Source organism: Ananas comosus, linkage group 8 (assembly GCF_001540865.1).
Source record: "Ananas comosus cultivar F153 linkage group 8, ASM154086v1, whole genome shotgun sequence".
Taxonomy (NCBI): domain Eukaryota; kingdom Viridiplantae; phylum Streptophyta; class Magnoliopsida; order Poales; family Bromeliaceae; genus Ananas; species Ananas comosus.
The window spans coordinates 280,289-304,749 of NC_033628.1; the positions used below are offsets into that span (position 1 = coordinate 280,289).

Sequence of the window (24,461 nt, forward strand, 5' to 3'; positions counted from 1 at the left end):
ACTCCGGATTCAAAATCATGCAAATGAGATGTGAAGCAACCCTGTCCTTTGATTTGATGTTTATCTTTTTCATAATTCACTTCTATGTTAGTTCTGAATTTTTCAGAGACTTTTAAATGGACATAAGTGATTCTCGAAGTTTAAACAATGAAGGAACAGAAGTATCATATTTTAGCATGAACTGGGGGCTTTTAGGTGTGAAAAATTATGCGCAATATAAAAGGAGCTTGGAGAAATATGTAACACCATGATCAAGGTCCAAACAGGGGATATATATAGAACAATCATAAAAAGTAATTAAAATCTTATATGCATCACCACTACAAGCATTAATAAGGAAGAAAGAGACCATATAATACTGTAGAGTCTACTTGTATAAAATGCATAGTTCTTCGTTAGTGTTAAACACACACACACACACACACACACACAAAATCACAAAATGTTATTAAAATCTTACTACGCATCAACACTACAAGCATTTATAAATAAGATACAGATCATATAATACTACCCAATCTATTTGTATAAAAGGTAATATTTCTTCACTAGTGTTAAACACACATGCGCGCGCAATAGTTATTTTGTGGTGTTAAACACGCGCGCGCACACAGAAAAAGCAAATTTGCTCGAGTATCTCTTCATGCTTTGCATTCAACATAACTTCATGTTTTGTTCGAGTAAAAACACACAGGTATGGAGACCTTTAAGAAGGAAACATATAGAAAGGCTGAAACCTGATAAAATAGAACGAATTATCAACCTAACATATGGAAGAAAAAAAAATAATAGCGGAGAGAAGTAGATTAGGCACTTTTAGTCATTCTATCTTGTCATGAAGATTTGCCACACATAATCATTCTATCTTGTCATGAAGATTTGCCACCAGATTATGTGCATCGTCGAGAAGCTTCCAAACATCCAGTTGCCCCGCCATATTATTGCACTCTCGAATAATCTCATCCATGCTACTATACCTCTCTATTATCAATTTCCTCTTCTGTAATACAGAAGCCGCAATTGCATACAATAGTAAGTCATCAGTCGGAGGCGGCCCCATCCTCATCCTTCCCCATGTAGACTTCCCAATCCCCGCCCTATTTGCCGCCTGATCAGCCCACACGACCTCCCATAAACAGAGAGTCTGATCAAAACTAAGCTCCCTTCGAAACATCACAACCACCATTCTGTATACGAAAAAGCAGTCCTCAGCTTGGAGCTTCTCCAAATGCCTATAAAAATGTGGGTCCTTGAATTTGATTATCTTTGATACAATATTAAGCTGCCTTCTTATACCCACCTCATCAAGCCGAAAATTGTGCCGTGCTTTTCTCATGAAGCCCACGAAGCACCAAAACGCCTCATAATCTTCTTCCATTACCGCAAGCATAGGTGAAAGGAGGTCACTCATTCCCTGGCAATAGCCAATTTCTGGGTCGTAAACTGCATAGGCCTCGAGTACTGCAACAAGGCGGGCAGCATGGTATATGCGGCATGGCTCCAAATGGTCATAGTCCTTCAATCCTACAGCTAAAGCAGATTTGATTGCTATGTCCTTGGAAACTGCTGCTTGAACAGGAGAGTAAGCAACCCACTCAGCATTAGCCCGGATGGCGTCTAGGCGTATGATACGTTGCCAAGTGCCAAAATCCTCTGCAGTTCGACAAGACTGACGTACATTTGCTTTGGGGGCATTAAGGTTAGTAAGATCGGTAGAATGTTCCGTGTTTCCCTCCATAGAGGAGTAGGTCGGAATGCTTTCCGGTTCTTCATCTGATGATCGACAATCTGATCGACTATCTGATTCTCTCTCCTCGACAGATTCATCTACTTGAGTTATACCACTCCTTTCTTCTTCCTCAATTTTAGATGTGTTAGGGACATCAAGATTTTGTAGCTCCGTATTGTCATCATTAGAGTTCTCGGGATTAACCAAAACTTCAAGACCAACAGATTCACTGCTCTCACTCGATCGATGGCACGCAGCTTGGTTGGCTTCCGCTGATTCCTGTAGCTCCTTGCCTCCCTCTTTGCTGATGGTAGAAGCTCGTTGGCACTCTTTTCTTAGTTTTATGTATTCTTTCCTACATCATATTATCCAGCACTTGCTAGCATTAATATAGATAAACGAGTCCACAACAGCATTACAATAGCCTAAAAATGGCATCTTATTTTGCTCAGATCATCATCACATATAGAGAAGTAGTTTTGAAAATACTGGATCGGCTGATGAAGCCTCAATGCTGTCTTGTTGAGTTTCTTTGCAACATATGTCACAGACATTTGAGACGACTTTATTAGACGTACAAATAAAGATGAAGAAGAAACAGATAGGAGGTCACCAGCACCTTTTCTTTGCTCTAATCTCCTTTCGGTCGGCCTCTGAAGTGTCCAGGTTATAGCTGTGAAAAAAGAGGTTGAAACTTTAGGTCAATGAAGTTAGCTGGTAACAGATAGAGAATTTCAAAGATCATAACTCTCGTCTATCCTGTAGATTAGCTCCATGTCTAGTTGTGTCCTTTGCAGCTAAAAAAATATAAAACAGAAAAGAGAATATTTTTCCTCATAAATCACGCACAAAAATTAACGAGGACTACAGTAACATATATAGAGGCGAAGAGGGAGGAATGGGACGACTAAATGATGAGCCCAATTTAGAGTGCTTATAACGTCACTGCTCAAATTGTTTAACATTAATTATGTTCAGTTGTTCACAAGATCACAAATTTCTGCTCTGCATATTGATAAGCTGATCGCTGATAGAGGAACAATGACTAGCGAAATTGGCTAAATTGCAATATGGACTGAAATGTTAACAATTATTCGCAATAGCAGATATTTCATCAACACGAAACCCTTTATGACTCGGTCCACGAAAGATTGAAACCACAGGAGGTCGTCGGCAATTAAAATTCCAATCTTCTCTGCCATAATTCAGTCTCATTACAGCATGAAGTAATTGTTCGGAATTCTCAAGCAAAACTGCAGCTAGTTAAAAGCAAAACTACACTACATATATATATATACATGTCAATGTAAGATCAAATTCACAGCATAATCAAAATATTAACTGATGGATCTACAAATGATAAGCATCATCAAAGCTGCAGTCCACAAAGAGAACTTACACTCCAAGAAGGAAAGGCCAAACTTCCGCCCTGATGCTCGGATCTATCCCCTTAATCACAAACGAAAACAAATGATAAATCGACAAAACTAATGATCCAAAGAACGTTGCAAATCAATCCTTACCCCGCTTCGCACTATCTTCAGAAACCTGACACCGCCGTCAACGAGCTTCCCTTCGGGAGTGAAGAGACTCCTCCACTGCTGCTTCGTGAGCGCGCCTTTCCTTCTCCGCCGCGACCACGGAGATCTCAAGCTCCCTCTGAGCAAATTACGATGCAAGCTAAAGCATTAGCGATTAACAGAGTAGATCTATTGTGTACACAAAAGCGATGTTGGTGTTGGTGTTGGTGTTGGGTGTTTCACCTGCGAGAGGAGACGACGATGGCGGCGGCGAGGGCGAGGCCGGCTGCCGCCGTGACGCCGACGGCGACGCCGGCATGCCAGCGGCCGCCGGCAGGGCCCCAGATCCCGGCATCGCCGCCGGCGACCCTCGCGAGGATGCTGCCGACTGCGCGCTCCACGCGCGCCGCCCACGCGCACATCATCGATCCCCCCCCCCCAACTCCCACCACCTCTCCCAACCGCCCCCCGCTTTTTCTTGTTGTATCGGATTCTTGGACTCGTTTAGACTTCTTAGTCGAATGGATCGATCGGGGACGGAGAATGCAGGCGAAGGAGTGCTGGGGGAGAAAGGTCGGACGATCAGCTTAACTGGTAATTTTGCTGCTTGTACAGTGAGCGATTCACGGCCCAACTAGGCCCAATTTATTTTGGGCCGGGTCGAGGGAGTAGGAGCTTTTTGTCTCTATGTTCGTAGCCCAATACAGGCCCATGTTGAGCCCAATTTTAAGATGTCCTTAGTTTTTTTAAAATCAAAGCTGTGGTTAGTTTTGTTAACTCATAATTATTTAAATTTTAATAAATATATTTGCAGGCTGGGATTTTTTGTAGAAATATATTTATTATTTGATATCTTTGTAGGATGCTGGATGTAATTATTTATATTAAGTAAATCTTAATATTAAACTGATCTTAGTGTTTAGGATTAGACTCTGGGTGCATGTTTTATTTAGTGGATTCAAATCAAAGCTGAATAGATTAATTAACCGATCTAAAATCCCTGAAAGAATTTTCTAACTTATAATAATCATGACTTTAGACTCGGCTCGACCCAACGATATATTTTATTGATTTCTACCGATTAATTTGGTCATGTTAATTAGGTGGCCTGGTCAACTACCTTTAAAATGCCCACATCTCTCCTCCTTGATCCATCTAAAACCCATGTATGTATATTGGTGAACTAACTAACTTTAGCTTAAGTTAGCTGAACCCCCCATCACCTACCAAACTACGTATCCATCTCTCCCACACTATCTAATATATAATATATACTATAAAACGGCCCCTCCATGATTCCCTGAACCCACAACACTCAAAATCCAAGTCTCAGAAACCAAACTATAGTGTATACCATGGGCTCGCTCGCCATCGCCGAGAACAAGGAGAAGCAAGGCGCGGAGATCATCTACGGCGCCGACGAGTGCTACCGCCACTCGCAGGAGCTGCTCAACGAGCTCGGCTTCCCCCTTGGCGTGCTCCCCCTGAAGGACCTCGAGGAGTGCGGCCTCGTCCGCGAGACCGGGTTCGTGTGGATGAAGCAGAAGGCGCCGTACGAGCACTTCTTCAAGGGGACGAACACGCGCGTGAGGTACGATTCGGAGGTGACGGCGTACGTCGAGGACAAGAAGATGAAGAGGATGACGGGGATTAGGAGCAAGCAGATGATGCTGTGGGTGCCGATCGTAGAGATGACCATGGAGGCGGGGGAGAAGATCTACTTCAAGTCGGCGGTCGGGATCGGGCGCTCGTTCCCAGCCTCGGCTTTCGTCGACAAGGAGGCGGAGGAGGAGAAGAAGGAGAAGAAGAGTAGCAATGCTGAGGGGGAAGTGGCTGCTTGAGATGTGTTGGAGTTCAATTGGCTTTTACTGTTTAAGTAAGAGGTTTCATGCATGCACGCATATGAATTCAGTAGAGAGATTGTAATGTTGGGAGATGGTAATGTTTCTTTCCTTAGTTGCATTTTATGTTCATTCAATTCAGAAATAAAAAAGTTGGACTACGTAGCATGTTTAATTATCTTCCTATTGTAGACTTGAATGGATCTTTTTTTTTTTTCTTTTTTTATCCGGATGACATACCCCGTATAATTTTCTCATTCGAGCAAGCCAATATTCCTACCAGTTAAATGTAAATTATTTGAGCAAAAAAGAAAAAAGGTAAAAGAAGGTGCAATTTAATTAAGAAATCTCAAAATAAAAAAAAAGGTGCAATTAAGCAAATCAGGGTTTGGGCCACAAATCTTTTAAGAATGAAACGCAACCCAAATTAGAGAGAGGCTTAAATTTAGCCTAATCACGTAACCGCTTACCATTGGGCCCGGCCGCTGAACCTGGTGTGTTAGATTAAGTTCAGGTTCGTTCACCGGGACTCGACTCGGACCGGATGTGTGCAGAATCCGGGATCAGGCTCGAGCACCGACCGAACCCGTCTTTGGGAATCGCCAGAACCTTCCACACACTTCCACGATGTGGCGCTACGTGTTGGCACCTCTCTCCTCACACGCCCTACGCCTCCGCCTCCGCCGCACACTTACGTATATAGCGCACTGACCATCTACAACGGGGAAGGAGAAACCCTAAAACCCTCAGCTGGAAAGGCTAAAACCCTCGCCTTTTTTCCTCGTTCTCTCCCCTCCTCTCCGAGGAATCACGAATCCATGGCGGCGTCGTTGGTGCTCAGAGCCATGCGGCGGCGAGATCTCGCCTCTCCTCTCGGATCGGTATGCGCTGCTCTTCTACCCAGATCGATTCGATCGCTATTTCTTTGTTGTACATCGGGGAAATGATCGATTGATCGATCGTATACCTATATAATCTGGTGCAAAATGGTTTTCAATGGTGTCGAATCCCCAAATCTTTCGTAGCAGGTCTTTGACCGTGTTGGAATGAGAGATCGGCGCTGTCCTTTTTACCGTTCAGCATGAAATTGTCGATTTTACTATTTACAAGTGTTATTAAGCTCTTATAGATGCTATTTAGCTGCTTGTAGATTATTGTATACTGTTTTATGTTTGTGTATATTTTCTCCTTTTTGATTGGATATTACGATAGTAATTGTAGTGTGCGCAATAGTGTGGGGTGGGCGTGGGGAAAGACGTAATGGTAAACATTCGTGATGAAGAATTGGATATTTTTCGTGTCTCGATGTTTTGATAGTTTTTCCTCTTATCAGCTGTAAATTTTTCTGTCTTTTCTTAACTATGAGTTCAGATCATGATTATCTAACTATTTACAGGGAAAGGTTTAATGAGTTGGTGGCTATTCCTGTAATTTGCTTTCCAATTTGATTTTTAACGAAAAAGTAAGTTAGGGATAGTTGAACCGGAGATAATTCTTTTCATGATATTCTTCACTCTAGGAACCTTGTATCCTGTTAGCCATTGTAACTATTTGTTTGCTAGCAGTAATTGGCAGATTACTTTCGTGGGAGGACATGGATTCTATTTTAGTTGCTATAAGAACTTGTATCCAGCAACATTTCAGATGATCTAATCTTAATTTATTTGCTGGTTGAAGGTGACAACATTGCATTGTAATGTTCTATTCATTGTTTTGCTAAAAGGACAAGTATAAGACCTTTATTCTGCCAGCTGAGTGGTTCTTTACATTTGATGCTATACAGGCTTGTGTACTTTGCTAGATGACGATTTAGCTCACGTCTTTAAGCTCGCATGTTCTAGATTACCTCTATGCTGCTAGTCATATCCTATTTGCAGTTGTGAACTTCTTAAAAACATTTTTTCTTCGTCATGTACTGTGTCGCATGTGTTATAGTGACCTTTTGTTTTTCCATGACTAGCAGTTTTATGGGTTCCTTTGATGAAATTTTTGTGCTTGGTTTTGCTTTGAACCAATAATTTGGCTTTAGCTTCTTCAAAAATATTATTTTGCCACTTGCCAACGAATTCCATTTCCTTTTCTATTTGTTCTCAACTTATTCATTTACAAGTATATCTTTTTCATATAGCAGTCATGTTTCCCCCTGCTGGTACAGATTGATCTAACATTCTTCACTTTTTTATGCAGTTATCTGGTAACATAAAATCAACATGGGCTGCATCTCATTTGGGTTCTAAATTGGCAGGTTTGGCCAGGCCATTTAGGTAAGTTCTGAGTGTAAAACAACAAAAATTTGTGAGCTTTCAGATGTTGTAATTTGGTTTTCACCTTTGTCTCTTTTCTCCTTTCTTTGGGCCAACTGGGAATTCAGTGCAAAACCTGCTGGTAATGATGTAATTGGAATTGATTTGGGAACTACCAACTCATGTGTAGCTGTTATGGAGGGAAAGGTTTGGCTATGTTGCCTCTATATTGTTGTGGATTCAATTTCTCTCATGTTTCTTAATTGCCTCATCTTTCTTATTCTTTTATTCTTCTTCTTCTTCTTCTTTTCGAATTTTCATAGAATCCGAAAGTAATTGAGAATTCAGAAGGATCTAGGACGACGCCATCAGTGGTTGCCTTTAATCAGAAGGGTGAACTGCTTGTTGGGACTCCTGCCAAACGGCAAGCAGTGACCAATCCAACAAACACCTTTTTCGGAACAAAGCGTCTGATTGGCCGCCGCTTTGATGACCCCCAGACCCAGAAGGAGATGAAGATGGTCCCCTTCAAAATCGTTAAGGCTCCTAATGGAGATGCCTGGGTTGAAGCAAACGGGCAACAGTATTCTCCCAGTCAGATTGGTGCATTTGTTCTAACCAAGATGAAGGAGACTGCTGAATCTTACCTCGGGAAATCTGTTTCCAAGGCAGTAATCACTGTTCCTGCATACTTCAATGATGCACAACGTCAGGCTACGAAAGATGCAGGCCGGATTGCTGGGCTCGATGTCCAGAGAATTATTAATGAGCCCACGGCAGCAGCCTTGTCTTATGGGATGAATAACAAGGAGGGTCTAATTGCCGTTTTTGACCTTGGAGGAGGAACCTTTGATGTCTCCATTTTAGAAATATCTAACGGTGTTTTTGAGGTAAGCCAGTGGCTTATTCTTGTTACTTTTATTTTGGTAAAGGCTCATCAAACTTATCTGAACTATAATGCATTTTGTAATTGGTTCCTAAATTTAAGGTTTTGATTTTTATGCTTAATCTTACAGTTTGTTTGAGATGGCTACCTCTCTGTCAGAAATTAATGACGGTTTTAACTTTTCGATTTATATTCTGTAACTTTAATGGGATAATATGTCACATTACAAATATTTGATAATTTTCTTGACTCTGAACAGTAAGTTGTACTGCACCTGATGGAATTTTCTAGGATTGCAAATGAGGAAAGGGTTCTTAGTAAAATCAAATTTAATTCTTTAAGTTCAGGACTATCTTGAGATGTGTTATATTTCTTTTTCAATTTTAAATTTCTTTTACACCAATCCAATTTACTGTTTGAGTTTAACTGATCTTGATTGTCCTTTTGATTCAAGGTCAAAGCAACAAATGGTGACACTTTCTTGGGCGGTGAAGATTTCGACAATGCCCTTTTAGAATTTCTAGTAAGTGAATTTAAAAGATCTGAGGGTATCGATCTTTCGAAGGACAGACTTGCTTTGCAGAGGCTTCGAGAGGCTGGCGAGAAGGCCAAGATTGAGCTTTCCTCAACATCCCAGACCGAGATTAATTTGCCATTCATAACAGCCGATGCATCTGGTGCGAAGCATTTGAACATCACCCTGACCAGATCGAAGTTTGAGTCTTTAGTGAATCACCTGATCGAGAGAACCAGAGAACCTTGCAAAAACTGTTTGAAGGATGCTGGGATTTCTATAAAGGAAGTAGATGAGGTCCTTCTTGTTGGTGGGATGACTAGGGTCCCGAAAGTGCAGGAGATAGTTGCTGAGATTTTCGGGAAGAGCCCGAGCAAGGGAGTGAATCCAGATGAAGCTGTCGCAATGGGTGCGGCCATTCAGGGTGGCATTCTTCGAGGAGATGTCAAGGAGCTTCTCCTATTAGATGTCACTCCTCTTTCGCTCGGGATCGAGACCCTCGGTGGTATCTTTACTAGGCTGATTAACAGGAACACAACTATTCCCACCAAGAAAAGCCAGGTTAGTCAAAGTTTAAAAACATATCTCTGGTCCTGATCATTTGTATAATACAATTATTCTCGGTTTTGGTTAGCATAATTTGTTTTCTTAGAGGCTAAGGATATCAGAAGTTCCCATTTGGTTTCTCAGTCTAGAACATCAGCTACATTTTTTTTTTTAATTTCGCTTCTCTGATAAAATGTTGTGCCTTTTGTTTTCATTTTTTTTTCCTATTTACTTCATGAAATTCTCCTTGCAGCAGGGAGTCCCTCCTATATTTTGGCCAATCCTGTTCGAGGCCTTTGTCTTCATGCTGGTCCGCTGTGCCTTTGTTGTTTAGGAATCTAAAAATGTTTTGTGAACTAATTTAATTCTGAACTTAAAAATTTTTAAATGTAGAGTTTATTACTCCATTTTCTTCCTATATTTAGAAGAAAACTTTTATTAATTTTCTTGTAGTATTGCGAGGAATGAAGCATTGTGTTTCTCATGCTATTTCTTCTGAGTGCTTTATTACACAGATTCTTTATCTCATTGTTCTCTTGCTACGTTCTCTAATATTTTGGTTGGTGTCCGCTCTCAGGTGTTCTCCACTGCAGCTGATAACCAAACGCAAGTGGGCATCCGCGTACTGCAAGGTGAGCGCGAGATGGCTGCAGACAACAAGCTTCTTGGTGAGTTTGAGCTTGTCGGCATCCCTCCCGCTCCTCGTGGCATGCCCCAGATTGAGGTCACCTTCGATATCGATGCCAATGGAATTGTAACAGTCTCCGCCAAGGATAAGGCCACAAGTAAAGAGCAGCAGATCACCATTCGATCCTCTGGCGGCCTCTCTGAGACCGAGATCGAGAAAATGGTCAAGGAAGCGGAGCTCCATGCACAAAAAGACCAGGAAAGGAAAGCTCTTATCGATGTGAGGAACAATGCCGATACTACCATTTATAGCATAGAGAAGAGCTTGAGCGAGTATAGGGATAAGATACCATCTGAAGTGGCGTCAGAAATAGAGTCTGCCGTGGCCGATTTGAGGAAAGAGATGGCAGGTGATGATATTGAGAAGATAAAGGCGAAGCTTGATGCGGCGAATAAGGCTGTCTCAAAGATTGGGCAGCACATGGCCGGTGGGTCGGGTGGGGCCCAGGGCGGTGCTGGTGGTGCTGGCGGTGATCAGGCGCCAGAGGCCGAGTACGAAGAGGTTAAGAAGTGAAAAGTATGACCTTCATTTTAAAGGTACTGATCAGTGACTAGAGAAGTCCAAATCAATATAATTCTCTGTTTTTGTTCTTAAATATGATCTGAATTTGTTTTTACTAGTCCTTACATATGAAGCTAGACCTGATTAATTCCAGAGACTGCTGTTGCGCGGATTTTGTTCCCGGGGAATTGGGTGCCTTGGTAGTTGAAGGCTGGTTAGTTAGTTTCTTACCATATGAGGTCTTCTATGCTCAATTCCACTCTTATATTTGCGAATAATTTTGTGCAAACCTACTTATACGTTCAAGTGTCTGGGCTAGATGTTTATGTTTGCATAATTTTCAATCAGTTTCATATTACGTGCATTTCGGGCCGCTGGATTTTTGACCAACGCTTTTTATTTTCTTTTATCTTTTGTGGAGAAATACCTGATGGTATCATGCTGTATCAACTATGATTTGGTCTGAGTTGGTATTGGTCAATTGAGGACAGATTCAGCAAGGTCGTGTCGTGGCATGTGGTTTTGGTTTATGTTGTTGTTAGTTGTCACATGTAATTATAATTTGGTACGATTGGGCAACGTGGTTGCAAATTCTAATCGCCTATTTGCTTGGCATAAAGTGTGTTTGATGTTAAGCCGCAACTGAGTGCTTATCTTTAGGCTTAAGCTTGAGCATCTGCCGAGTTAGATTTTTAATATTCTTTGGTGTTCTCAGCTAATCATTGGAAGTGGCTAACAAACAGATGCGAGTATCAGTTAGGAAGCAGCACTAATAGCATTTTGTTTTTTTATCCTTTGTTGAATTCGCATTATATCTTTGTTTGTGAAACTAAGCCGCTTTGATGCATTTCATCTTCTAATTGCTCTTTTTTATGTGAATTAAGACGAGCTGTTGCTTTGTTGCAAACATATTATTTCTGTTTATTTCCTATCCGTTTTTAAGCTTCATCAAGTGATAAATTTAATTAAGCAGAATTGCGTTAGAGGGTTATTACCTTTGCTTGGTCCATAAAGCTTTCTTTATTGTAAGAAATTAATTTTTGTACGGAAAAAAGAACTTTATTATTTTGGTTGGCTTGGATTGAAAATTGTTGTGCGATGGTTGCTGTCATGGTGGGCCGTGTTTCAGCAATAATTCAAAGCTCAAAAGGGCCTGCTGACAGCCCACTCAATGTGCAATCTCCAGCCAGTGGATCCTGTCGGGAGGATAATGTTTGAAAAATTCGCTGAGAGGCTGGAAATGATGCGGATAATTTGGTAGCAGCATACACAGGAAAAGGGAGGGGTGGTGCTATTAATAAAACTGATCTTAGTTGTGAATCTGATCAAAAATGTATTACTAGGTCTAATCAGATCTAATGAATGCAAACAGATTTCAATAACTCTGTAATTTATCGCTCTGTTCATAACGTAAGAGAGATTTCGTCAACTATAAATATAAAAAATATTTTCTCAGGCAGCTTAAGCATTTAGATACGATCGATTGTTTCTGATTATTTTACATGTTATTGGAGCAAGAGAACTTGAGTTCAAATTCTACGGAGCCCCTAATCTTGAGTTTGATGTGACAGATTCAATGGAGACTGCCCTAGCACTTGAGCACTTGGACTGTAGCACAGAGCATATAATAATCCTTAAGCCTCTCAATTATTTTCGAAGCTGGATCAACTTCTACAGTCGTGGCCTTTCCTTGTCACGTTTTTCTTTCCCTCCCATGATCTGGATCGGCCATTTTGGCCATTTTGTTCTCCAACTTGTACGATTTGGACACCCATTAGCACTCTCACAAATAAGTCAAAAGCCTGCAGGCATGTTACCTCATTTAACATCAGAATCTGCTTTTTAGCGATAGTCGCTGTTAGCGGGATAAGACATTTAGCAAGTAAAAAGATTTAGAGATCCTGCTGTTGCAGAAAGTTACAAACATGATTTCAATGCTCAAAGACGGTAGCTGGTATTCAATGCCCAGAAGCAGCATAAATGCAGAAGCACTAATCACACATCTTATAGTAGACGCTCGACGAAAACACGTCCTTCGCCCTTGATTATATGGGATAATATAGGGGATTTTATTATCGACTCCCTCAATTCAATGAGAACATCCAATTATAAGTAAGCCCCTTGCATCCTCCCAACATGTTTGTATGAAACATTCACAGAATGCTACAAATTGTTGGAACGAAAGTTACAATTTTTTCCTTCTTCCTCTTCATCTTTTCCTTGCGAACTCGATGCATGATAATAAGTGGTAAATATTAATTCGAATAAGAAGGTTGAAAAATAATGACTTGACAACTTCTTACGCAGCAGTTTGATCACAACCGCTAACACGCCGGCGATGTTTCAAAGGCACACATGAACTAAGCATATGCACCCTCGGCAACGTCGAGGGTTTGAATGTATAACCTATCAATATACATGTCACTATCAAGCAACGCTTAAACACGGGGAAAAAGGAAAATAAAAGGAAGTTTATCAAAGTTCATCCTCTTTGTCTATTATTTTCAGGTCAATTTCCAAGCTGATGGGAGAGGGGGCTGCAAAAGCAAGCGAATTCGCAACTTATCTACTAATCCTACAAAGGGCCGCTTTCGTTGTTCTTTCCATCACCTATGAGAAATTATTTTGCGAACTTTTGTCCACCACCTCAGAAATAAAAAAACAAAAAAAAAGGTACTGTTATTCTCTTGGGAGCATCAAATAAGTGCTTTAAATTACGAATTTCCTAAATATGCATATGTGATCGCATTTAATTGTTTTGAACCGATGAAGGTTTATGAATTTCATTTGTAAGCATAGTATTACTCTATTATTATACTCATTAAAACACAAGCTGTACAAGTTATAATTTGATGGAAAAACGCCATTAACTATTCAATTTATAGTCACAAACTAAATGTTCGATTTATAATTTTAGATTTCTCAGTTTTTCTCCTTCCACGCCGGACATTAGAAAGGATAACTACATGAATATATATATTCTTTTCGTGGTCCAAGTTGCATTTGAATTGATTTTTGCTTACTGATATGATAGGGAGGCCCATACACTTAATAGGAGAAAAGTATATGGAAAAACAACTACACCACAATTTAGGAAAAGTTGATCTTAGTTTCTCCTTGACAAGGTGCAGTGGATAAGCACAAAGGTTGCTTATTCATAGATAATAAATATTTAAAGATGATCCTTACTTTAGGGCCTTTATTTTATTTTGACTAGTACAGGTTCCAGAGTTTTAAAATTGAGCAATTTGCACTACCAGTTCCCAAACTTCCAATCAAAGTTTCATTGTAGTCCTCAAACTTACCATTTCGGCTTTGGTTGTTTCTAAACTTTTTAGAGGAGTTTCATTTGAGTCCCTTTATTTTGGTCCTCCAGCTAGGTACAAGCAATACTTTTGAATCCACAACAAAAATATTGTTCTAAGTTTATTAGCAAAATTAAAACTTTATTGTAAGTTTAAGATCATATGTGTACGTCCACATTAAAATTTTGAAGGAGAATTTAGACTCGAATTTCAGGGACTTGTAGTGCAATTAATTCACTCTTCCAAATTAAAACATATGGCTATACGTTTCAAATTAATTTTCTAATAATCAGTTTTCTTTTTTTTTAAACATAGGCTAGTACACGGGTCATGTGACTCATGTGACACATGACAAGGACTTGAGTACTATCTCATTATTTTTGAGAACCATCTCAACTTTTGCACCCTCTAAGGATGCTTCAGGAAGATTCCTACTTTGCAATTATCACTTCAAAGTATCTCCACATGCATGATTCTTTAGTTTCATGTTTTGAGTATTTTACATGTAAGAGAATCGAGAGTTTGTTTAAGGAAAAGGATTGTGTTATATATATAAACTAATTTAAAACAATCGTTCATTTTCAAAAGTTTATACTATTAGACCAGCATAGTATTTTTGAGTATGGTAGACTAAAATTCAAAAACTTTTTGATTTGATATCATATTATATTTAATTTGAAAGCTTAATTTGTTTCAAAAAGGTGATTTGATGTCAAAATTTATGGGAAATGATTTCGGCGCGATATGTGATGTATTAAGTATTAATCTTCCGCTTTCTTAACTTTAATTTATTACCTGTTAAAGTGGGATTCGTTTTGAACAATTATTGCACTTCACTTCCTTAGGATTTGTAACTTTTGTCACATGTTATTTTCATCCCACTACTAAACCAACTCATCATTTTGTCCTTATCTCTCACTTATTCGTTGCTTAGCTATGTGCTTGCGATTAAGCTACAGTCATTTTCCCCACTCTTCTTTTCGATAATACTTCATCAGTAGAATCTAGAAGCAGTGTGGAAAGAAACATCTTCAAAAGTACTTTTATAAAATCATATTATCCACGACGGAAGGAAAAGAAATTCATAAAATTAAGCGTGATAGAGATACACATGCAGTGAAAAATTAAAAATTCTTAAAAGACACGAAGTGGTGTTGGTTGATATAAAGTCTTAGCACTATGCTAAGTATAATCAGGCTTTCCCAACTATCTAGGAGTGTACCACAAATTTATCTACACAAGTTGTGCAAAGAGTAATGCAAACTGGGGGAGCGAAAAAAGATATATACATAGGAACGGAAGGATGGTAAAAACGGTAGGACGTTAAAAGAGTACTAAGTAAACAAAACCAAGAATTAGGAAGATCATGGACAACAATTTCAATCGTCATCTTAGATATCTCATCATTAAAAAATAAACAAAAAACAAAAGTTCTCCAATTTAACTTGTAAACATAACTTACTAATTGTACTGGCCAAACTCTAGTCACAGTGCTCACACATATATTTGGAGAAATTTTGTTCTATCGTATAACTATTCTATACAGAAATAACAATATTCATGCAAATATCTTATATTCACATTGAATGAAAGTAAGTGAGCTTTTTAAAGCACTATTTTAAAGTTAAATTTCGATGATATTTCGACTTGTATATACTTTTTATTATCTAACATAAGACAATATAGTTAGTTTCGAAAATATCTTCCACATTATAACAGTTATAATTTAATTATTCGTTTATTTTTTCTACATCGCCTTCGTTAATTAACTCACTGTATTTACTAGATATTAATTAAGCCTGAAATGGACGTACAAATATACAATACCTCGTGGCACGTGTCTTGTTACGTGTGAGCTTAGATACGAACCCAATCCCGAGAGTACACCACGCATCTGTAGGTCCCAATCGATTGGTTGTGACATCTACTGTTGGAATCAAAAATACATTATACACATTAAGGTTTAAATTGGAATGTCCCAAATTACGGAAAAGTTGTTATAAAAAAAAAGAAAAAAAAGGTTACAATTAAAATAGAATGGGACTAAATAGAGACTTCGCCCAAATGAGATCCAAAGAATCTAGTCAAGCCTCAAATCAAAGCTGAATCTAGCCAAAATTTTAACGAGTGAGGATATTGCTGATACGCTAAAAATGGCGCATTGATTTGCTAATACATAGTAATAATAACGGTGAAAATATGCGTTATCGCTCCAAAAAATTTGGATATGGATGTTTTAATGAGTAGAGCGAATTAAGACACGAACATTAACGCACGTGATGAGTAATAATAGCATATCGTGGTAAGTATATCCATCCTCTGATCATCAGGAGACCTCCGTGCGTGCGTGTAACTCCTCCCTCCCTCTCTGGCCGTATATTCGGCCCGGTACATTGGACGGTTCGAGTCCGCTTCCGTTTCTTAACCGTAACCACCCCACGGCGCGCGATCGTCACCGCTCATCTTTCACCGTTCCCCGCCCCCAATCGATCCCTACAAAATCCCTCCCCAGAACCACCACACCGCGTACCCTATAAATACCCCGTACCTCCTCCTCCTCGAACAATTGCAATTGCAATTGCAATTCCAATTTCAAAAAAATTCAAAAAATAGTCATCAATGGCGGAGGCGTTGGCGTCGCCGGTTATGGCGAACCCTAACCCTAGGAAGAGGGCGAAGGAGGCGGAGGCGGAGGAGGAGGAGGAGTTCGGAGGCGGGGAGGGGAGGGAGAAGGAGGAGGAGGAGGGGCGGGGGAAGAGGGTGATGGAGCCGGACACGATGCGGCGGCTGTTCGCCGGGGAGCTGGGGCCGGAGCGCGACTTCTTCATCTACAGCCGGCACTTCAACCCCACGGTGCTCAACCTGGGCCGGCAGATGGCCGCGCTCGAGGGCACCGAGGCCGCCTACTGCACCGCCTCCGGCATGTCCGCCATCGCCGCCGTCCTGCTCCAGCTCGTCGGCGCCGGCGGCCACGTCGTCGCCTCCAAGTGCCTCTACGGCGGCACCCACGCCCTCCTCTCCCGCTTCCTCCCCCGCGCCTGCGGCATCCGCGCCACCTTCGTCGACGCCGACGACATCCACGCCGTCCGCGCCGCCGTCCACGAGGGGGACACCAAGGTCGATCATCAATTCTCATTCAATATTTATATACGTATATACGAGCATTGGAGCATTGTATATTGTATCGTATCAGATTCTCTGATAGTTTAAGATTGTGAAAATTAATTAATTAAGGATTGTTTTAATTATATTCGAAAGGTGATCTACGTGGAGACGATGGCGAATCCGACGCTGGCGGTGGCGGACGTGCCGCGGCTGGCGGCGATTGCGAGGGAGAAGGGGGTGAAGCTGGTGGTGGACAACACCTTCACGCCCATGGTGGTCTCCCCCGCGCGACTCGGCGCCGACGTCGTCGTGCACAGCGTCTCCAAGTTCATCAGCGGCGGCGCCGACATCATCGCCGGTAACTCTATAACCAACTTATCGTTTCCTTTCCTTTTCTTTCTTTTTTCTTGGTAACGTGGGCTGCTTAGTTTTTATCGCATTGTCGTTAGAATGTACCACAGAGTCCTGCTGTAGAACGTAGTGCACTTTAATTTGAGATCATGATCTCATCATCAAATTTCAGATTCTTTTGTTTATCGAGTATTAATTTCAGGTCCTTAGAATTCCGTCAAAGCCCTGCATATATTATTTTAAACCCAAAGTCCAGAATTTATGTTTAGAGATTGTTTTGTTTTTTATTAGAAAATAAAAGCAGCTGGTTAGGCTTTTTTTTTTAGGTTTTTTTTTTCTTTTCTTTTTTTGGAGAAAAAACTAAATAAGAACATACGGTTTCCTCGTGTGGAAGTGGACGGTTTTAATTAGTGGACGGACAAGGAAAGCGGGGCCCGCCAAAAAAGGCCTGTCTCTGATGAGTGCCACGTGTAACACGTGAGCGGTGACAGAGGCCCTGTGGCGTTACACTATTTATAGGAAATGAAAACGAGGCTGCAGCGTCGGCGATCTTAGCTGTTAACTGTCTTTGTCTTGACTCAGCTGTTGACTAAACTTTTTGTGGTGTACGTTTTTCTTAACTGGCAAACACTTGTATGGCTATGAGGTGTTTAGTAAAGATATTATTTCAGCTAATCGATCCATGTTCCATGATTAGCATAAAGTGCAATCATAGGTTATAGGCAAATCAATATGCAGTAGCTCGTCCCGAAGGTAAAAAAGTTATGGATTAACAGAAGAAAAGTAGAAACCTTTTTGTTTTTTAGTTTTTCATGTGTGTTGGCCCAGATTGGCATTGAATTTGGACCCAAACTGAATCTAAGCCGCGGTCCCGATAAGAGGACACAAATGGTTCACAGCATTCGCGCCCTGGCGCAGGGATAGAGATGGAGACGTGGCATCAAACAGCACGGCAAACAAACTTCACGAAACGCCACCCGGCACGCGTGTCAGCGCGCTCGCTCCTTCCGGCTCTGAGCTCTCTGTCTCTCTCGTTAATACAGCTTTGCTTGTTTTGGCCGGACTCCCGACCCTTCACATGTCCTGTCCCGCCCACTCCCCTCCCCATGCTGTTGCCTCCTGACCGCTGGTCACGTGAACATGTTTCCAAATTAAATAAACAAATGGGAATCAAACTCGATCAGAAGTAAAATATTATTATATAAATTAAACGAAAAGCAGATGAATAATAAATGTATCATTTTTAACCTACTAGAGTCTAGACTCTAGAGTAGAGGTAGAGTTAATTTGCTGTTGGCTGTTTTTGCTGTTGTAAATAATAATAATGATAATAGTAATTAATCATCATATATATATGTTGTGATACTTGAAGAAAATGGTGATACTAACTAACTGGGACGTATGTATATATATATATTCGACACGGATGTACGAATACAGGCGCGATATGCGGGCCGGCGAGCCTGGTGAACTCGATGATGGACCTGCAGCAGGGGGCGCTGATGCTGCTGGGGCCGACGATGAACGCGAAGGTGGCGTTCGAGATCTCGGAGCGGCTCCCGCACCTGTCGCTGCGAATGAAGGAGCACTCGGAGCGCGCCATGGAGTACGCGGTGCGCATGAAGAAGATGGGCCTGAAGGTGGTGTACCCGGGCCTGCCCGACCACCCCCACCACTCCCGGCTAGCGGCGCTGGCCAACCCGGGGTACGGCTTCGGCGGCATGCTCTGCCTCGACATGGGCACGGTCGAGCGCGCCAACCGCCTCATGCACCACCTGCAGAACACCACCCAGTTCGGCCTCATGGCCGTCAGCCTCGGATACTACGAGACGCTCATGTCCTGCTCCGGCAGCAGCACCAGCAGCGAGATGACCCCCCAGGAGCAGGCCGAAGCCGGCATCGCCCCGGGCCTCATCCGCATGTCCGTCGGCTACAGCGGCACCCTCGAGCAGCGCTGGGCCCAGTTCGAGCGCGCCCTCGCCCTCCTGCACCAGCACCAGCACCAGCACCCTGACGCCGACGTCGGCAGCGGCGGCGGCAGCCTCTTCTGAACACGAACCACTAGTAGCCGCCCAAAACCTTTGTACGTAAATTTGGACAGAGAGAGATCACCCATGCACGTATTTCTACTGTGCTTATGCAGAGGCAATTTGTAAAACTGTTGACGTCGTGTGTGCATATGCTTTTATCGAATGACATGCGAGTCGTATTCATGTATTAGGCTCCGGGGAGGAGGAAATAAATAATAAAAATAATAATAATAGAAACTCTAGAGCCTCACTTTCTTCCTAAAGAAATTTGTCAGACAAATGTACACAGTAATGCTTGCTGCTAGATTTGAAGCAGGACTGTTTCGGGTGATTTACAGCAGAGCAACCGATCGGCAAGCAGAAAAATAAATAAGAATATACTCCTGTTGCTGGAAGAGCCTGCCGGATTCATGAGGTTTGAAAGATGTTCTGGATCATTTTTGTTGGAGAAGCCTTTGCCACCGATTCCAGCACGAGAATCTCATCCGAGCTCAGCCGCCAGCCAAGCGCACCCAAGTTCTCCTCAGCTTGCTCCACCGTCTTTACGCCGGGTATAGGAATCGCGCCCTTGCAAATGCACCAGTTTATCGCGATCTTCATTCAGATAGTGAATTAATTATATGCATCCTCAGGTCCCAGATAGGACGATAATCAGGCGGTTGTGGATAATCAGGAAAATTTAATTTTAGAATTTCTCGAAGAAAGAGTAAGTAGCGACAGTGCTTTGCATGCACTCCGAATGTAGGAAGTAATATCAGATTGTTGTTGTGCGACTAAGTATGGAATGCAATTTCAGATGGAGAGCAGCAGGTCAACAAAGATAGCAGATAAATTTACGAAATTTTTAAAAAAATTCAAAAAATTGCTTGATCATGATGCTCCTTCATCCCATGTTAACATAAAAGGACCATTGATCTATATTACTCCTGGAAACAAAAACCCTCTTTTATTCCCGCTATACTGCTGGATCTAAAGCACAGTAATTTAACTGCTACGTGGTCTAGAGCAAATCTCTCATACTCTACCTGCCCAATTGAGTTGATTTAGGCAGCCTTGGATTGGCGAGACACGGGACGTTCATGATTAGTATTTAACTTTATCAAAGTTATTATTGTCTGAGGCTACATTCGGTTTCAAAGCCCTGGTGAACTCCAGCTACATTTTTCATACAGTTTAACTGTAGCTATGGTATCAATGCCTTGTATTGCATAGTGTTGTAGGCCCTGCTTCATTTATAACTATGTATTTTCCATCAGCCTAGACATTTCAAATTCCACTTTTTAGTTTTTGGGGACATTGCCACATGTTCTTCATGCAGTGCTCATCTTGTTCCAACATTATTTACTAACCCACACAATGAGGATTATGTATGCGTGCAGAAAAATTACATTGATCTAATACAGATCGTTAGTTGCAAATGCATTTCAAGTTATAAGGAAAGCACTTACCTGCGACATGGTTTTTCCCCTCCTTTGGGCGATATCCTGCAGTGTATTGAGTAAAGGATCTAGGCCTGGGAGAATCTGACGAAATAACAGAGCCCTGCAAAAGTAATAAAATAAACTTGTTCACAAATTTCACGGTTTGGATTCTGTAGAAACGATAAAATCTCAATTACCGTGGTCCGCGTGGAAGATTAGATACTGAATATTTTCCGGTGAGCATTCCCAGTCCAAGCGGACTATACGCTATCAGACGGATTCCCAATGAGTCACAGACTGATTTCAGCTCCATCTGATCAGCACCCATACTCAACAGAGAGAACTGAACCTGCCACATGACTTACACTATTGGAGTTGGAATTATCATGATGAAATCATGAGTTGTTTACCAACACAGCATAACTTGCTACGACAAAATCATTATCAACTAACCATTTCAGGGAGTCGGGTAAATACCTGAGCTGAGCAAAGTGGCACACCTCGAGACTTCAGGTAATCATAAATCTTTGCAAGTTGCTTTGGCCCATAATTGCTGACACCAACAGCTTGGACAAGGCCCTAGAATTTCAGTCTGATCAGTACATACATTTGCTTCATTCCAAACTGTAGTGAAAAAGCACAAATCTTAAACAATATAAATGACAAAGGCTTCAGTCCTAACTACTTGGAATTGGGTTTGTGCATCATGATGCTTAAGCAAGGCTCAAACAACATCAGTTGACAAATTTCTTCCTGTTCAGCCTCTAAAGGAATATCAATATAAGTCGAATGATTTAAGACAAGCGTACTTTGCAAAGGTTATTTCAGCACAATGCGAGCAGTTCAAACAGTATAGAACATTCGAAAGAAAGAGGCAGCTGAAGTACATACAAATAAACTTACATAGCAATATATATACCGCAGTAGAAAACAACAAACATAACAAGAAGCATCAGTTGAAGTTCAAAGAAACCAATATTATTAGAAATACTACTCTCTTGAAAATTCACGTGCAAGGCTTTGCTTGATAGATCTGATTGGCACTAAAAGTATAGTAACCTTTTCGTACATTGCAACTAAGCCATCCCAAAGAGCCTTCTCTTGCAGAGGAGCATAGTTAGCTGTTGACCAATGCAACTGTCCTATTCCAATTTGATCTAGTTGCATGCGGTCCAAAGAAGATCTGACAAAACATTTAGTTAAGAAAATGGCAGTTAATGGTATTAAAACTGAAGAAACAGGAGCCATTATAGTTACATTGTCAATAGGACAACTCTAGAGGAAGCAAAACATACCAAGAGGGCTAAAAGTCTCTTTCAAAATGATAAGAATACAATTACTAATAGTAATTGACAGATATTTATATATGTAAACATATTCATATGTATGTGATTCAAATACAACGCTCCTTTCAGAAAAAAGTACGCATATATCCTTTCAGAAAGCCAAAAACTGAGATGTCATATCTACCGAATAACATCCAATAAACATACACATATACATATACACAAGGAAAATAAAGATGCACAAATATGTGAAAATATGTATATGTACATTAACGAGCAAAATGGAGAGTATACTTGCAGGCCCTGACAAATTGTCCTGGAGTCAGCCGCCAAGGATATGCAGCAAATTTTGTCGCAATCACAACATTTTCTCGAGTTTTATTTGGTCCTGGAAGAAAATTCAGTATTAGATTTGGAATCAACACAATAGACCAACTAAGGCAATGGTTCCTCAAAGACTACAATATATCCTGAATACCAATTATTTACTGCCGTGCAATTTGCCGACTTGCTAGGGGAAACGATAGCACAAATTTGCACTCATATAGAAATTCAAAAGCTTGTGTAAATACAATGGAGAAAACCTCGATATTCACGAATGAATTTCCCAAGAAGCTTTTCGCTCTGGCCATTCAATCTTCCAGTGCCGTAGGAATCAGCAGTGTCGAAAAGATTAATCCCATTTCTTAGAGCCAAATTGAATGTCTCTTGCAGAACACCATCCATTCCCTCTTGATATCCCCATAATAGCTTGTTTCCCCATGCCCACGTTCCAAAACCCATGGGAGAAACATAATGGGGACCAACTTTAACCTTGTGTTACACAAAGAAAACATTACATAATGTATCCAAATGTAATGAGGAACTGGTTCATTTAATTGGAAACAAAAAATGTGGTTCATGAATATTAGTAAAGAAACGCACAAGCATTTTATGACGTGCCAGTATTTCACTGATATGCTACTATCAAAATGATGCTGGGTTTTTTTACAGAAGGCCGCCACTGGACGACCGTGAACTACACAACAATTTCACACTACATGACCATGAACTATGTAATAATTTCACACTAAACGGCCATGAACTACATATTAATTTCATTCTAGACGACCGTGAACTACGTAATAATTTCAACTAGTACTATGAGAAATCCTGCATAATCAACATGAGGATAAATTCTTTACAAGGGTAGTAACATTGTTTAAACTTAGGTAAAAATGAAATCGCCGCCCTCAATTTTTATTTTTTCAATTTACAACAGATTTTTCTTAATCAAATCCTTCGTCAATAAAAAAATTAGGAACTTTTGTTGTGTCTTAACAATCGACGACTATGGAAGCCCATCTAAGAAGTAAATTTCCTGGAGAATTTGTTGAATTACGCATACCAAAAACTGATGCTCTTCGCTGAAGTTTCACTCTCTAAAGAGAAGTAATACCGCAATCTCCACAAGGTTTAAGCACAATAAATAATTTGAGCACATCAAAACATTTCCCCAGATTAGGAGCTCGAACGACTTCGAAATGTGCATCACATTAAACCTAAAACTCAAAACTTTAAATACAATTGGGAGCTCGATGACGAAGAACAAGTGAGAACCTCGATGGTTCGATAAAATCACTAGTGAAATTCGAATCAAAAACGCAAAACGAAAATAACCTTTTCCCAGGGCCAAAAGAGAGGGCCGAGGCGGGTAAGGGCGCGGAGAGGCTCGCCGGAGGCGTAGGGAGGTCGCCGGAACTTCTCGCCGGAGAGGCGGCGGCGGCGGCGTAGATGAACGGCGGTGATCGCCGGGGGAGTTGGTGAAACCAATGCCATTACATAAAAGTGGGTGGGAGCGGAGTGCAATGGAGATTGTTGGGCGCGTCCTCGTCCCTCCGCTTCGTTTTCGAGGATAAAATTTTATATATATATATATATATATATATATATATATATNCAAATTAATCCTTTTAAGAATATATGTCCCATCATAATTGTAAAAAAGTATTTTTATTGTACTTTTGTTTGAAAAGAAGAAATGTGATTGGCTTGTTATTGATGACGTGGTGCAAGTGTGACAGTGTAGAATTCCTCCTAAAACAGGGGCGGTTTGATTCCATATAAAACTGTAAAAAAAAAAAAAATTTTGGTGAAAAAAATTTCGAAGAAAAATAAATTTACGGTCTCTAGAGTTTGATTTAGAGGAAAATCTTTTTTTTTTCTGTTATAATTGTTTGGTTGAAAGGAAGAAAAAGAAAGAAAAAAATAATTAAAAATTATTATATGTATTTTTTTTCTATTATACATATTATATATTATTGAAATATAATAATTATCACACTACATATATTAAAATTATATTGTATGCTAAATTGATAAGTATATAATATAATATATGTAATAATATGTATATTGTACTATATAATAAAAATATAAAATATATATGATAATTTTTTACCCTCCCTTATATTTTATATATACACACACAAGAGAGGGAAAGAGGGTGAGTGGTC

General features: G+C 40.6%; 5 protein-coding genes across 7 annotated transcripts; 3 read left to right on the forward strand and 2 right to left on the reverse strand.

The window, feature by feature from the left end:
* Positions 608-3,697, reverse strand: LOC109714324 (GTPase-activating protein gyp7-like). The gene is made up of 5 exons (XM_020238903.1): positions 3,493-3,697; positions 3,253-3,388; positions 3,129-3,178; positions 2,349-2,402; positions 608-2,084 (listed from the first exon to the last, which is right to left on the reverse strand). The coding sequence occupies exons 1-5, from the start codon at positions 3,672-3,674 to the stop codon at positions 857-859; spliced, it is 1,650 nt and encodes a 549-aa protein (XP_020094492.1). The 5' UTR covers positions 3,675-3,697; the 3' UTR covers positions 608-856.
* LOC109713770 lies at positions 4,547-5,268 on the forward strand. The gene has a single exon (XM_020237959.1). The coding sequence runs from the start codon at positions 4,605-4,607 to the stop codon at positions 5,088-5,090; it is 486 nt and encodes a 161-aa protein (XP_020093548.1). The 5' UTR covers positions 4,547-4,604; the 3' UTR covers positions 5,091-5,268.
* LOC109713973 (heat shock 70 kDa protein, mitochondrial-like) lies at positions 5,774-11,082 on the forward strand. Its single transcript, XM_020238306.1, has 6 exons — positions 5,774-5,971; positions 7,278-7,354; positions 7,462-7,540; positions 7,657-8,223; positions 8,674-9,294; positions 9,857-11,082. The coding sequence occupies exons 1-6, from the start codon at positions 5,909-5,911 to the stop codon at positions 10,478-10,480; spliced, it is 2,031 nt and encodes a 676-aa protein (XP_020093895.1). The 5' UTR covers positions 5,774-5,908; the 3' UTR covers positions 10,481-11,082.
* LOC109713926 (methionine gamma-lyase) lies at positions 16,536-19,496 on the forward strand. The gene is made up of 3 exons (XM_020238228.1): positions 16,536-16,890; positions 17,032-17,236; positions 18,670-19,496. The coding sequence occupies exons 1-3, from the start codon at positions 16,537-16,539 to the stop codon at positions 19,278-19,280; spliced, it is 1,170 nt and encodes a 389-aa protein (XP_020093817.1). The 5' UTR covers position 16,536; the 3' UTR covers positions 19,281-19,496.
* On the reverse strand, positions 19,488-23,852 carry LOC109713925 (pyridoxal reductase, chloroplastic). 3 transcript variants are annotated; one of them, XM_020238227.1, is made up of 8 exons: positions 23,626-23,852; positions 22,551-22,779; positions 22,261-22,354; positions 21,740-21,863; positions 21,158-21,259; positions 20,878-21,029; positions 20,708-20,801; positions 19,488-19,853 (listed from the first exon to the last, which is right to left on the reverse strand). In XM_020238227.1, the coding sequence occupies exons 1-8, from the start codon at positions 23,782-23,784 to the stop codon at positions 19,668-19,670; spliced, it is 1,140 nt and encodes a 379-aa protein (XP_020093816.1). In that variant the 5' UTR covers positions 23,785-23,852; the 3' UTR covers positions 19,488-19,667. The 3 variants fall into 3 exon arrangements, 2 of the variants coding, with proteins under 2 accessions (XP_020093816.1, XP_020093815.1); XM_020238226.1 differs by having other exon boundaries at positions 21,695-21,863; XR_002217215.1 differs by having other exon boundaries at positions 19,717-19,853; positions 20,708-20,809; positions 21,695-21,863.